This window comes from Lissotriton vulgaris, chromosome 1_1 (assembly GCF_964263255.1).
Source record: "Lissotriton vulgaris chromosome 1_1, aLisVul1.2, whole genome shotgun sequence".
Taxonomy (NCBI): domain Eukaryota; kingdom Metazoa; phylum Chordata; class Amphibia; order Caudata; family Salamandridae; genus Lissotriton; species Lissotriton vulgaris.
In genome coordinates, this window is record NC_141685.1 from 1,731,985,590 (window position 1) to 1,732,000,445 (window position 14,856).

At 46.4% G+C, this 14,856-nt stretch overlaps 1 protein-coding gene across 1 annotated transcript in view; it reads right to left on the bottom strand.

The window, feature by feature from the left end:
• Positions 1 to 14,856, bottom strand: part of KRR1 (KRR1 small subunit processome component) — a 188,054-nt gene that overhangs the window by 47,655 nt on the left and 125,543 nt on the right. Inside the window, exon 7 of the mRNA XM_086918997.1 lies at positions 2,171 to 2,341. Coding sequence (XP_086775123.1) covers positions 2,171 to 2,341 — 171 coding nt within the window. The remainder of the gene's footprint in view (positions 1 to 2,170; positions 2,342 to 14,856) is intronic.

Consider the following 14,856-nt stretch of genomic DNA (forward strand, 5'->3'; position numbering starts at 1 on the left):
CGCAGTGCCAAGACTCTGCTCAAAATTTCCCTTGGCTCCAGTTCAAACAGAAGTACAGCTGGGATGTGTTAGAATTTAGGCAGTCTGCCCTCGATTTGAGAACAGTTATAAATAGCTGTGCGACTTCCTTAACTAGCCTGCTTGGAGGTAAAATACAGGTTAATTACTGTGGGAATTGATTGTGTGTTTAGTCGGGGGGAGGGGGGATTCAGGAGGTAGAGGCAGAGTTGCTTTCTTGTTGTCAAGCCAAGTGCGCTTTTACCCTCCTGATCATTCATAATTGGGTTGCAAGAAGCAGAGTAAGGTTGGGGAGGCCTTAGCGTAGCTTTTAAATATTGTGAGTCAGACGGTAAAGTTTGTAGTTGGTTGGTAAAGGGGGGCTCGAGGCGTGAGTGTGGATTAAAAAGGTTATGGGTTAACATGGCCTGGTAAGGAGACCTTTTGGTGTGTTTTGGGCCCGCACACGGATTAAAAGGTTATGGATTAATATGGCTGGTAATGAGTCCCATGTGGGGGGTGTTGGGGCCGAGCCTGTTAGAGCGTCACAGCAGAGGACAATGTTTTAGAGAGAGAGGGGGGTGGCTCGCTTTAATTGCTGTATTCGAGGGCAGCGGTGATTTGCGTTGATGTACGATTACGGTTATAGGGTACTGTGCACACTGGTGAGTGGCTTGGCCGTGCTTTATTTGCTCTGGAGTGGGAGCACAGCAGAGTTTGGAATTGACCTCGTGCCCTGCGGTGTGTACCGGTAATGAGTCCCCTGTGGGAGGTGTAGGGGCCGTGCCTGTTAAAGCGTCACCGCACGGGACAATGCATAGGAGAGGGGGCTGCTCGCTTTACTTGCTGTATGCTAGGGTGGCGGCGCTTTGCGTTGATGTACGATTATGGGCATTTATTGTCTACTGAGCACACCGGTGAGTGGATTGGCCATCCTTGATTTTCTCTTGGAGTTGGAAGTGGGAGCACAGTGGGGTTTGGCTTGATGCCCTCAGGTGTGTGCGATTGCGGGCATCCCCGGTGATTCCGGCAAGCACAGGGGTGTTTTGGGTTGGAGACCTTCGGGTGGTTCGGGGATTGCAGCCCTGGCAGGGCGGGTGGGACCCTTCACCTTCGGATGCCATTTAGGGGGGGCCGGCCGATTTGGGGGTCAGGATGGAGTGCTGTAAAGGCGGTGTTTGCCGATGGCACAGGTTGGGGTAGAGGACGCGGTGCCGCTTTTGGAGCTGCCGATTGGAGGGGTGGGGGGTCGCGTCCCGACAAGTACTTGGCGTCGGGGGATTGTTGGCAAATCGAGAATCACGTGGTTTCCCCGTGGTCAGAGCAGGAGGGTGAGCACCCTGACAGTGTGTGGCGGGATTCTCGGAGGCCCGTCTACTGTGGGGCGGAAGGGACTCACAGTTGTGCATCTTGGTGTCGGACGTGAGGTGCGGGGGTTGTTCAGATTGCAGGGAAATGGCTTGGAAATGACAGGGTGTTTTTGCGGGCTCTGCTTTCAAGGCTCGACTTGTGTGCTCCTCCTGCAACTTGATTCACATCTTTAATTTGTGTACACCAACTCATTGTGCTAGTTTCGTTTTTTGCTACTACGTTAACAGGCTATTACTATACGATCTCACTGCATAAGTTCTTTACCTTGCATGTTACCGGCCCAAGGTGTGATACAAAAGATGCACTACCACGAAAGCATGCTTGTGGTGAAAGATGTACCAATAACTTTTCAACTTCGGACAGTGCAAGACGCGCAGCGTTTACCTTGCCACTCGTGCACGTTTGGCGTTATCCTTGAGGGAGGGAGCAGCAGCGCCATCCGTTTTGAAAGCGCGATCAAGATAATTAAAAACAGATGGCCCCGCTGCTCGCTCCCACAAGGGAAACGCCAAACGTGCACAAGTGGCAATACAAACAAATGCAAAACATGCACGCGATTAAGCAAAAGTCCTGAGCAATGGCAAAAGGTCCCCTCCTAAGCAGCGCTGCGTAGGCGAACCCTAAAGAAAAACAAGGATAGGATGAGGTGTTATGTTAGGAGCATGGCTAGGAAATCCATATATGTACATAACACAATATGTGCAAATAATTAGTTTAGTGCATTTTTTGGTAAAAAATTTCACACTGAACTAGTGCGTATGTTCCAAAACAATAACGATGTATCATGATAGTAGGCTTTTACCTGGCTTTCTGGCTGTGGTGGAGGGAAAGGTGTGTATTCTTTCTTTACATTCTTGTACTTGGGTTCTTTACGTTTGTTCATATTTTTGTGCTTGAATTTAGGCAGAAATCTTTCCCAGTTTTGTGTTCTCAATTCAGGGTCCTTTGCCAATTCACGTTTGATCATTAAGGTCTGGAAAAAAATTAAAAAATTAAAATGTCAAGACCCAGTGAAACCACGATCTACCCTCGCACTTTCTAGTAATAATGCGAAAGGGATAATTGCATCTTTCCCTCGAAAGTGATGTGGAAGATGAGTGCCGAACTGTATCCATTTTACCTTTAGTGACTAAATAATTGGATAAATTAAAGAAACGTTAGCAGGCATGAATATGTGGATTAGCACAACCACAAGATTACAAAAAACGGAAAAATTGCAAAACAGAAAAGACTTAAAACATTTTACCGATAGAATCAGCCCATATTATATATGCTTCAAGTTGTACATCTGTACAGTGGTTGCGTTCGGCAACAGATCTTAATGACTGACTGCAGACAGGTGAATTTAAGTAGCCTTTCATAATGAAACCCACCTACTGGCAACAACAGGCATTTTCTCAATACTTAAGCTACGTAACCTTTCATATGGTAAAGTAGTAAGCACAAGCTAGAAACTGTTCTTTCTATTTATTTGTCCGATTCTTGTGTAGATCACATGTAGTAAAATCAAATCTCCTACTGAGACCGACTCCAAAAGGGTTTCCCTTAAATATTGTCAGGGCTGAGGCTTTAAATCCAAACAATGATAGGTCAATAAATAAGGCTTTACCGCACGACAAAAAGTGCCAAACATTCTGTTGTAATCAAAGATGTAGTCTTGTAGGTTACAACAAAAGTAGGTTTATTAGGTTCAGATCAAGTTACAAGTAAATCAGGTAATCCCCCACCAGAAGCAGCATCCTGCTGCTCAGCCCTTCTCACTTCAACTGTCCACTCATCCAGGCACTAACACTCTCACTATTCCAACCATACAATGACCTCACTCACTGGCTGAGCAGCAGGGACTTGGAACTCGGGGAGGATGCCTAGTAACCAAGACAAGTCACAACATATTCACTTAAGAGCAGGCCCATATTGATAACGAGAATCCTTCATCAATACTTTTCACTCAGCAATCAGACTCCATACTCCTTAAACCAGATTGTAACTTCACCGGATCCTAACAACCAAACTCAGCTTTTAGTCTAGTAAACAAATCAATGTGAAGGTTTGCTCCCCAGATAGGAAAATACAAGTGTGCAAATAATTACCTAATGAAGGGAATCAATTAGCATACATTTCACAAGCTCCTAGAAGTCCAACCAATTATCAAGAGCTGACTATGTGCAAAGACAATACACCACATTTACAGGTAAGTTCAACCAGGCAAAAGACTGATATTATTTTTAGTAATATGACATTTCTTTTGGGATAAAAGCAGTTAAGAGAGAGAAGAACTTTCAAAGGATTGCTAGTCTAATTTTGACCCTACAGAATCAAGTTATATTCTGTTAGTCTTCTAGTTGACTTGTTCTAGATATCGTCAGGAAGCATCTTACGTCGAATAGAGGATCCAGCTTCTGCAATTGACACTAAACTAAAAGCTAGGTCTCTTGGGACATTTTGTAGCGAATTTAAGACCACAGCCAAGGAAAATTGGCATAGCCAATAGGTCTCGCCTTTGGGACCTTATAAGTGTTTAGCCATGTGACAGTTGATGTTGTGTTGGATAACTAAAAGCTTATAAGGCCCCCAAGGTGAGACCTATTGGCTATGCCAAGGGAAGCCAAACCCCTACTGTACACTCATCCCACATATGGCTATTCATTCTATGCTGAAACAGAACAAACCTCTGTAACCCAAGGAGAGTCTGGATCATATGGGGGCAACCGGAATAGTTCAAGTTAGACAGCATAGAGTATGTGCACCAAATTACACGACCGATTCCGGTCCAAGAGAGTTTGTGTGGAAAGTAGCCCAATAAATATTGAAATGAGAGAGAGAGAAAGACAGAAATTGGGAGTAAGAGAATTAGTGAGCGGGAGAGAAAGACAGAGGGAGCAATAGAGAACGAATGACAAAGAAACTGAAACAAAAATATAAAGATGGAATTTGGGAATTAGGAGAGAATTGGAGGGGAGGAGGGAGAGAAAGGAAAACGGTTGGGTAAAGAGAGAAAGATGGAGGGGAGGAACAGTGAGATGAAACAATGTATGAGACAGAGGTGGGAAAATATTGGAGATAATGCTGTGAGAGAGAAATAGACCAAGAGAATGCAAGAAAGTGAACCAAACCGATAGTTGAGAAGACAGATAGAAAAATAGGGAGTTGGATAGAGAGGAAGGTATAGTGAGGTGGGAGAGGTAGAAGGGGAGAGATCAAACGAGGGAAGTAAGAGAAACGTATGTGATAGGAATGTAGAGTTTGGAGAGAGGTGTCAGCTAGAGAGGAATAAGGAGATATGGAAGTAGTAGGAGAAGGAGAGATCAGTGGGGAGGGATATAGAAATAGGAAACCTGGCGGTGGGTGGAAGAAAAAGAGTGAAAGAAAGAGAAGGATAGGAGAAACAGGTAAAGAGTGGAGGAGGAGGGAGTAAAAGAGGGAGTGGGGACTTAGGGAGGAAGAAATATATGGAGAAGGACAGAGAGTGCAAGATAATGAATAATATAGAGACGGGAGCGAGCTAGTGGGGGCGAAAGAAAGAAGGATTTTTCTCAGGAGGAGTTAGGTTCGAAAGAAAGAGACCAAATGAAAGATAAGGAGAGTGTAAAATACAGAGGGAGGTGTGGGCTGAGTGAGAGAGGAACGCTTATAGAGATGTTATGTTAAATGTTATGTTAAAAGCACTTATAAAGCGCACGTTCACTAAGCAGTTTCATGGCGCTAGAGATGTGCAGACAGTTGCCCAATGGAACTAGAGAGAGGGAATTTTGAGCAAAGGAGTAAGTGAAAGGTCTAGAGAAAATAGTAAGAGGAATAAAAGAAGAGGAAGAGAAAAGGTTAAACAGGGAGAGATTAAAGGAGAATGGAAGACTAAGAGGTAAGGGCACAGAAACTAATTGGAGTGGCTGGATGGGGTAGAGAGAGAAGAAGGGGTAAAGAAAGTCAGTGAGATGGAGTGAAACAGAGAGACGGAGAAAGAGTAAGGGAAAATGTCAGCAGAAAAAAAGGGAAAGGCGTAAAAAAGGGTGAGAGAAGGTGGAGGAATGAGAAACGAAAGAGAGAGAATGGGGAGAAAGACATGTAGAGTGACGCAAAAGAGAAAGAAAAAAAACAGACGTGTAAAAGTGGAGAGGTTTCATTATAATATAACTAAGAATAAATATAAACTGATAGCAGCATGCGACTCCAAGTGCAGAAGTGTTCCTTGTACAGAGATGTAACATGAATAATTGTTTTACTCAATTGCTGAAGTGGAATTAGTGAGCACACGCACAGGGCTAGCAGACCGACAAGGCGCCAGTGAGTATGAACTAGAAACAAAGTGCTCAGTAAATAATTATGAGGGTAGGTGCGAGGAATTAGCAGAGAAAGGAGGGACGCGGGGAGGGGTGGGTTGAGAGAGCATAAGTGTGTATGAGGACAGTAAAAAATAATGATATGATATGAGAGGTGTATTTTAGGAAAAGGGTGCATACGGAAAACAGCCTGTCAGAATATGGGCTGGAACTCACCCTCCCTAATCATAGGTTTACTTATAGACAAAATTCCTTCCCTCTCCCATTCACTCCACACTTCAGGCCAAGTCGTCCCCTCGCTCTGTCCCTCTATGTAAAGTCCCTGAGGCAGAGTCGGAACTCACTCCTCTGACTGCAACATAACCGCAGAGCACTTATTTCTTTCTGAGAGGGAGACAGCCTGCTTTGCAGAAACTTCACTGCAAACTTTTCATCATAACCCGCCTTTAGCCGGAGTGGAAGGAAAAACAGAAACCTGTGCTTGTTTGTGGGGCGAGGAGCTACACCAAAAAGCGAGGCACTTTTAAAGATGGAGTGAAAGCGCTGCAGTGTCACGCGAGTGGTGCACGCTGCTGGTAACCGCATTCCTCGCTTTCACTTTTGCCGCCGCACGTGTGAATCGCTCTTGACTCCTGGCCTATGGCTTGCGGTTACCAGCAGTACGAGCGCGCCGTGTTGCTGGTAACCGCAAGCTCAGGCCGGAGGACCAGAGAGATTCCAAGAGGTCGTTTTCCAAGCAACGCCTGCGCGCTGCGCTAGGCTCGACCTAAAAATGTTAGTAAAGGAAGTTGAAAGTACCTGGAAGGAAATGTGGGTAGAAAGTCAAAATTTAACTTTGATTAAAAAAAGCATTAGGGATGATAGCAGACTAGGACTGTCGGATCTACAAAGATAAAGCCAGGGTGACAATAGTCTTAATTTACAGCGTGAGAGAGAAAAGTGCAGCATTATTTCAAGAAGAGAGGCCAGCCAGATGAGATTTAGATGTCTGGGCAGCTTATTTTGTTTCATCACCTAGTGGCAATTTAATTAGTTCTCGGACCACTCACTCGCCCTCACTCTTTCAAATGGTCATAGCTGTGAAGGTAACCCCTGTGTCTCTAAACAATTACACAATGGCTCACAATGTTGATAACTTATGCAAACTCTTTCCTTCAGAACGCTGAAAACAGACTGTTTTCAAATAAGCTATCCAACAAATATTTTAGCAAACAATACTACAAGAAAATGTAAGAGGTTAACTGTCCTTAACATTGTCACTCACCAGTGACCTTTCCTTCTATACCATGCTGGGAAAGCTCATTGCCAACCATCAGCTTTACAACAGCTTTACAAATCTGACCGCAGAGTTTGTAAGAGGACTTTTGCTGGTCATTTGGCAATTTCACAATTTTTGTCTCATAGCTTTCACAATACAATTCACCCACAGACAAAAATACAAAGGTACGCACCCCAGGGTGCATTACACAAATGCTAATGTATAATAACGAATAGTTTCTTACCTGTCGGTGTAGTTTTGCAGCTTGAAGATCTTTCTGGATTCACTATGCTGTGCATTATTCCGCGGTCTAGTGGTTGGGTCCGGAATCGTAGTCTTTTCTTTTTTTTTTTTTTCATAGCCCAGGTGGGCGTTGACGTCCCACCTTTTGGTGTCCGTCCTGTGACGTCGGCATGCTTCCTGCGGAAGCTCCCACCCTTTGGCGCCATCTTCGGATTCTTTTTTTCTTTCCCGTTTGTGTTCGGTTTCCGAATTGTATGGCAATGTTTTTATCTTTCCTCTTTTAGCGCTGTTTTCCTTGAAGTTCCATGAAGTCTTTTAATTATACATTTTTTTGTTTTGTTTACCACCTCTTTACTCCAGCCTCATCTTTCTGGCGGAGGTGGGTGGGTTCGCTAGTGAATCCAGAAAGATCTTCAAGCTGCAAAACTACACCGACAGGTAAGAAACTATTCGTTTTCCAGCGTGAATCTTTCTGGATTCACTATGCTGTGCATAGACTTCGTAGCGGTTTGTTGTTATTGTGGCGGCTAGGTGGAAGATGAGCTTGTGTTCTTGAATATGTGCTGAAGCACTTTCTGTCCCACTTGTGCTTCCTTGTTCATTTGTATGTCCACACAGTAGTGTTTTGTGAACGTGTGCACAGAAGCCCCTGTTGCCGCCAGGCATATGTCCTGAATGGGAGTGTTTGCCAAGAAGGCTATTGTAGCTCCCTTCTTTCTTGTTGAATGGTCCCTTGGCCCCTCTACTAGTTCTTGTCCAGCTTGTTTGTGGCAGAATTGTATAGTTTGCGTGATCCATCGTGCAATTGTTTCTTTAGTAACAGCTTTTCCCAGGAAACTTTCAGCAAAGATGACAAAAAACTGTTTTGTTTTTCTGTGATCTTTAGTTCTCTCCATGTAATGCATGACTGCACGTCTCGCATCCAGAGTGTGCAGTGCCCTTTCTGCTTTTGTTGTTGGTTTCTGAAAGAAACTTGGTATTTGAATCGTCTGGTTGATGTGGAACTTGGACACCACCTTTGGCATAAAGTGTGGGTCCGTTCTCATCACCACCCTGTCGTTGTGAGTTTGTATGTAGGGTTCCTGTAGTGTTAACGCCTGCAGCTCGCTTACCCTGCGTAGCGAGGTGATTGCCACTAGGAATGCAGTTTTTAACGTTAGCATCTGTAGTGAGGCTTTATGCATCGGTTCAAAAGGTGCTTTCATGAGTTCTGTCAGTACTATATCGAGGTTCCATGCCGGTGCTGTTAACCTTTTAGGTGGTGCTATTCTTTTTGCACCTTCCAAGAATCTTTTTACAATTATAGAAGTAAAGAAACTTTTGCCTGTTTCCCCTCTAGTATAGGCGACAATGGCTGCTAGGTGTACCCTTAGCGATGATGAGCTCAGGTTAGTCTCGAGCAGGTGTGTGAGGTACTTAAGGATTGTCATCTTGTTGTGCAGACCCTCCTTTTTGCACCATAATGTGAACCTCTTCCATTTGGCCACGTAGCACTTACGTGTGCTTGGTCTTCTTGCCTCTCGAAGTACCCTCAGGGTGCTCTCGGGTAGCCTTAGGTGTGCGAACTCTATGTCCTCAGGAGCCAGGCTGCTAGGCTGAGACTTTCTGGCTCTGGATGCAACACTTCTCCGTTTTGCATGGAGCGAAGGTCTTTCCTCCTCCCAAATTTGTGAGGTGCACTATGTGTCATTTCCATAATCTGAGAGTACCATGTTTGTCTGGCCCACTGGGGTGCGACCAGTATGAGGGTCATGTTGCTTGTCCTGCACTTGCTGAGTACCTTGTGTATCATGGGAATCGGTGGAAAAGCGTAGGCAAATGTCTTTGACCAGATTATCCATAGGGCATTCCCCAGGGACCCCTCCTCTGGTTGCCTCGATGCAAAGTGTTGGCATTTTGCATTCTGGTGTGTTGCAAACAGGTCTATTGACGGTGTTCCCCACCTGTCGAAACAGTCTCTTTGTTTCTTGTGCATTCAGCTCCCATTCGTGCGAGGCCGATGTCTGTCTGCTGAGCCAGTCCGCTTCCACGTTGTCTTTTCCTGGCAGATGTATTGCCAGTAGATCTATTTTCAATGGTATTGCCCATTTCCATATTTCTTGCGCTAGCTCTGACAGCGGTGCTGATTGTGTTCCTCCCTGTTTATGTAGAACATCGCTGTTGTGTTGTCCGTCTGGATCAGCACTGATTGTACAACTTCGTCTGGAAGGCTTTCATAGCTAGGAGAACGGTCTTTAGTTCTAGGTAATTGATGTGTTTTACCGCATCTGCTTGTGTCCACAAGCCCCTCACGCGTAGTTTTTCCATGTGTGCTCCCCATCCATTTTGGGATGCGTCTGTGGTGATGGTCACTGTTGGTGTTGGTGGTGTTAGAAGTTTCCTTTTTGTTATGTTTTCTTTGTTCCACCATGATATCTCCTCTTGCACTGCGTGCGTTACAACCACTAGGTCCTCCCACCACCCCGTCGCTTGTGACCATTGGTCCTGCAGCCACTCCTGGAGTGGTCTCATGTGTAGTCGGACATTTGGTATTATGTGGATGCATGAGGCCATCATGCCCATCATCTTGCTCACTGCCCTCACTGTCAGAGCTTGCCCCTTCTGGTAGAGGCGCGCCTCCTTCAACAGTGCAGTCGTTCTCTTCTCGCTGAGAAACACCTTCCCCTGAATGGTGTCGATTTGTGCCCCCCAGAAATATTTTGACCTGTTGTGGGTTTATAGAGGATTTCTTCCAGTGAATGGAGAAACCTAGGGCGATTAGTGTGTCTGTCACTCTCCGAGCGTGCTGTTTGGACGTATTGTATGACTTTGCCTTTATGAGCCAATCGTCTAGGTAAGGGTATACGTGTATCCCCTCCCTCCTTAAGTGGGCTGCGACTGCTGCCAGACACTTTGTGAACACCCTTGGTGCTGATTTTAGTCCGAAGGCCAATGCCGTGAATTGGTAGTGGTCTGAGTGGATTGCAAATCATAGCAGATGCTTGTGCCGTATGTTCATTGGGATGTGTAGGTAGGCATCCTTTAGCTCTATGGTGACCATGAAGTCCCCTATTTGAATCTGTGGGAGTACTTCTTGCAGGGATGTCATTTTGAATTTCTGTGTCTTTATGAATTTGTTGAGGAACCTTAGGTCCAGGATGGGTCTCATTGTTTCGTCTACTTTGGGTACTAGGAAGTACGTAGAGTACACCCCCTTGTTCCTTTCCATGGGAGGTACAGGCTCGATAGCCTCCTTTAGTAGCAGTTCCTCTGCTTCCTTCTGAAGAAGCTCTAGTTCCTTTTTTTGCTAGTGCTCTTTTCTTTGGTCTTCTGCTTGGTGGTGTTTTTTCTAACTCTATGCAGTACCCGTACTGTGTTGATGATCCATTTGTCCGTTGTAATGTTTCTCCACTCCTGGAGGAAGAGTTTTAATCTTTCTCCCACTGGTGTTACGTGCTCGTGGTGTTTCGGTGCGTGAGACTCCTGTTTTTTGCTTTTGTGCTCCACCCTTGGAGTTTTTTGTAGGGTGTGCACTGTCAATGAGGCAGAGTCACTTGGAGGTGGTTTGCTGTCCACCCCTCCTGGTGTTTCCACGTCTGCCCGCTCTCCCGCGAAAGGACTGGCCTCTATGTTGGTATTGCCATTGCTGTTTTTGATGGCCATGTTGTGTATGGGTGTCGCTTTGGTGGGAATGTTGGAAGGACTGATGCGACGTTCCCGGCTGGTTCCCACCTCTACCGTGTGGTCTCCTTCATGGGGTCCCTCTCTTCGATCCCCTGAATTGCAAGGCCCCCATGGATCTTGCGTTGCCATTATCCTTTTTGAGCTGTGAGAGCTTGTCGTCCACTATTGCACCGAACAGTGTCTCACCGTTGAACGGAGTGTTCAGGATGTTGTGTTGCACCTCCGGTTTAAAGCCTGATATTCTGAGCCAGGCTTGTCTTCTTTCTGTGATGCCCAGCATCATAAGCCTGCTGGGCGTGTCTGCACGTCCAGTGCGACAATTCTCGCTCCGGTGCCTACTCGATTCACGGGTTCACACTCTGCGACTCTGGGCAATAGCTTGCTTAATCTCCACAACGGCCCCTCGCGGCGGGATGCCTGGCTTTCACCTTGCGGATACCCTGCCGGGGTTATCTCACAGGGGAATACCAGGACGGGTTCCCTAAGCAAGCGCTTAGAGACCGGTTGGTGATTTGCGCTATATAAATTCCTGTACATTTACATTTTTAGGCAAGAGTTTGCCAAGTTCTTGCCTTCCTCTACCAGGTGCAAAGCCCTTTGTTGGTGCTCCTGAGTGTTTCACCAACTGCCCAGTTCCTCCATGATCTGGTAATGGTGTCTGTTGAGTAGTGCATTGGAATTAGCCATGCGCTAGTGCATAGCGGCATTCCTTTTGATCTTCCTTCCTGTTAGGTCCATCCTTCTGCTCTCTTTATCAGGGGGTGGACCCGAAGTAATTGGCACATTGGCCCTTCTTCTTGCTGTTGCCGTGATGATAGAGTCAGCAGCAACCGTCCCCTGTATGTAGGCTGGGTCCTTTGAGGAGTGCTTGTATTTTTTCTCCGTCCTTGGCGTGACGGGTTTACAAGTAGCAGGCTCCTTGAATGCCTCTCTTCCTTGCACTTTGATGCTTTCAAGCATTGGCAGGTACTGGCTCCTAGTGTGCATTGGAAGTAGTGTCTCTACTAAGAAATCCCCTTTCGGCACCCCCTCTTCGAGCTTGACCCTGAACGCTGTTGCAGCGTTCTTGATGCATTCATTATAGAGCCCAATGTCGTCTGGTGGCGAGGGCCTCGCTGGATATGTGTCCACTCCCTCTTCTGGACTTTCAGAGTCAATGTCCTGCCACTCGACCTCCTGTGTATCCGAGTATGTTGATTCTTGGTACACCGTATGCTCGTCCTCTCTCTCCTCCTCGTAATAGGCATTATCATCTTCCTGATATGCCAGATCTTCCAAGCTTTCCGACGCTTGTTCTACTTCGAAATCTTCCTCTTCATCTTCGACCACATGTACTTCTGGTGACTTTGGCCTCGAGGGAATTGTGTAAGATTTCATTTTTTCTTCGAAATCTTTCTTTTGCTGCAGGATGTTCTCCATCTCTGTTTCGAGCCTCCTCTTCTTTCTTTCCATCTCCGCCGCCTGTTTGGCGTCGAGTGGTTGTGCCGGTCTCTTTAGCGCGCTAGCTGGCGCCGAGATGGGCTTCGGCGTCGAGACTGGTTTCGGTGGCGTCGCTGTTTTCGGCGTCGAGGCTGGTCTTGCGTCGTCGACTTCGAAGAAGTTTTCGTAGTCGAGCGATCCTTTTCTTGGAGGCTTTTCGACGACTTTGGTTGGTCGCCGTCCTTCGGCGCCAGGGAGTCCTTCTGAGAGGATCCACTGGGCCTGGATGTCGCTGCGGACGCCGAAGTTCTCGGCGTCTGAGCTTTCGGGGTCTTGGCCACGTTTTTTCTAGAGTCTTGTGTTGACTGTCGAGAGTCTTTCGGGCCTTTTTGGGGCGTGGATTCTCCTACCTTATCAGTAGTCTTCTTTTTATCGGTCTCTGCGACAGTGTAGCCGATGTCTTCTTTGGCGACGTAATCCTCCTCGTCGGTCGAGAGTCCCAGGTCTCGAAGGGACGGAGGTTGGCTCTTGCCCTGCATGGTGTAGTTTGCGATCCTTTGCCTCTCTCTCAATCGAAGGGTCTTGGGGGTGAATGCGGAGCAGGCGTTGCAATCTCTGCTTTCATGGTCGACCGGCAGGCAGAGGTTACAGACTGGGTGTTGGTCCTTCTGCGCGTACTTATGATGGCAGTTGCGGCAGAATTTGAATGGGATGTTGTCCGTGTCTTGCGTTCAGGGGGTCCCCTGATTGCGCATTCTCCTCTGGACTTCGAAGAATCTCGAAATGTTTCCCTTCTTCCTCGTCCTTTCGATGGTGGAGTCTTCCTTCGTCCTTTCCAATATTTTTTCTCCCAAAACTCGAGTCTTGCTTCTTTTCTCCAAATCTCTGGAGCCCTCTCGGGAACGATCCAGACCCAACGGCGGAAAAATGAATCTGAAGATGGCGCCCAAGGGTGGTAGCTTCCGCCGGAAGCATGCAGACGTCACAGGACGGACACCAAAAGGTGGGGGACAACGACGCCCACCTGGGCTACGAAATAAAACAAAAAAACAAAGAAAAGACTACGATTCCGGACCCAACCAATAGACCGCAGAATAATGCACAGCATAGTGAATCCAGAAAGATTCACGCTGCAAAACTTGATCACTGGATTCCAGCGGAAGATGGGGGGGGGGGGGGAGGGGGGGGGGGAGAGCTAGGGTTCAACTTTAACATTATATACCAGAAGACATGACCACTGTGGGAACATTTTCAGTAGTCTAGTGCATTCGGGAGTTATTGAGCCTAAGCTCTAACAATCAAGAGTCTATATTTCTGTCCCAAAAAGAGACACTCAAAGATGCATTTTCTCAGTTGCAGTCAGTTATACCTACCCAACCAAAACCTCTGATCTCCATGCCTTTTCCAGTCACATACTCAACTGGCCATTCTGAAGTAAGGTGCCAAGATAAAACTAAGCAAGGCATGCCTGCTGAAAGGAGCCCATTCCATCTACTTGCTACTACAAGGCACCTCCAAAAAGATACTCCATGCATACCATGCCACAAGTCAACCAATCTGACACAAGAAACTCTAGATGAGCACCTGCTAATGCACAGTCCACCATCACCACCATCTGCAAATGGATCAGAGATGTAATATACCAAAGATGGCTAATAACCCATACAGTCACTCAACCCATCACAACAAAAAATTTTTTGCTGATACTCTAGTTCAAACTATGTTTGATCAAAGCTATTCAGCACGCAAAACCTCTCCAGAGATCTATAATCTTACAGAAAGTCATCATCACAAAAGCCATATTAATTTGAATCCCAGTTTTTAAAAAGATTTTCGCACAATTTGGCAGACATCCCCTACCTCCCTGCTACTAGGGCTTCAAGGACATCTTCAAAATCAGAAAGTTCTGAAGGGCCTGCAACCACATTCACATCAGTCCCCATATGAGGTAAAAAAGGACTTAACTTATGGTTACTTCGTACATCTGAAGGTACAAGGCACCAATAGCCCAGACTACTCCATTATCCCATCAATATTATGCCTCAAAACTGGCTACAATTTTCAGTTCCAGAAAGTTATACCTAGCAAGTCTTGGGACTTCCAAATGTGTTGGATGCACTAACCACTGTCCTAACCAGACAGCTTCGTAGTTTTGAACGAATATAGAAAATATACAAGAAGTAACATTCCTGCTGCTAAGAGCTCACTGGTTGCCCTATTCAAATTCTAATATGGTAAACCAAGAAAGTGCCAAAGGTGGGAGTCTACTAAAAAGCAACGTTACTCCTACTGCCGAAGGAGGCAAATGCTAATACTATACTTACCCAACTCCCCCTCTGCACACAGCCTTTGGCTGTGCGCATAGTTGGGTTGGGCATAGGGCCTGGCTGTGCTTAGCCTTCGGGAATAGGCGGCATCAGTTAGCCACTGCGAGAACTACCTGCACGCAGCCAACCCACCAGACACTCAAGACCCCACCCCATTTTAAATGGTTTTCAGATTCTGTGAGACTTTCACAGGAGCCAGTCCAGCCCCCTGCACTCCCAGAGGATTATCGGGTAAGCAGGGGAGCCACTCCGACTCCCAGAGGGAACATGGAGTTAATCAATTTTTAAAAAACATGCACCC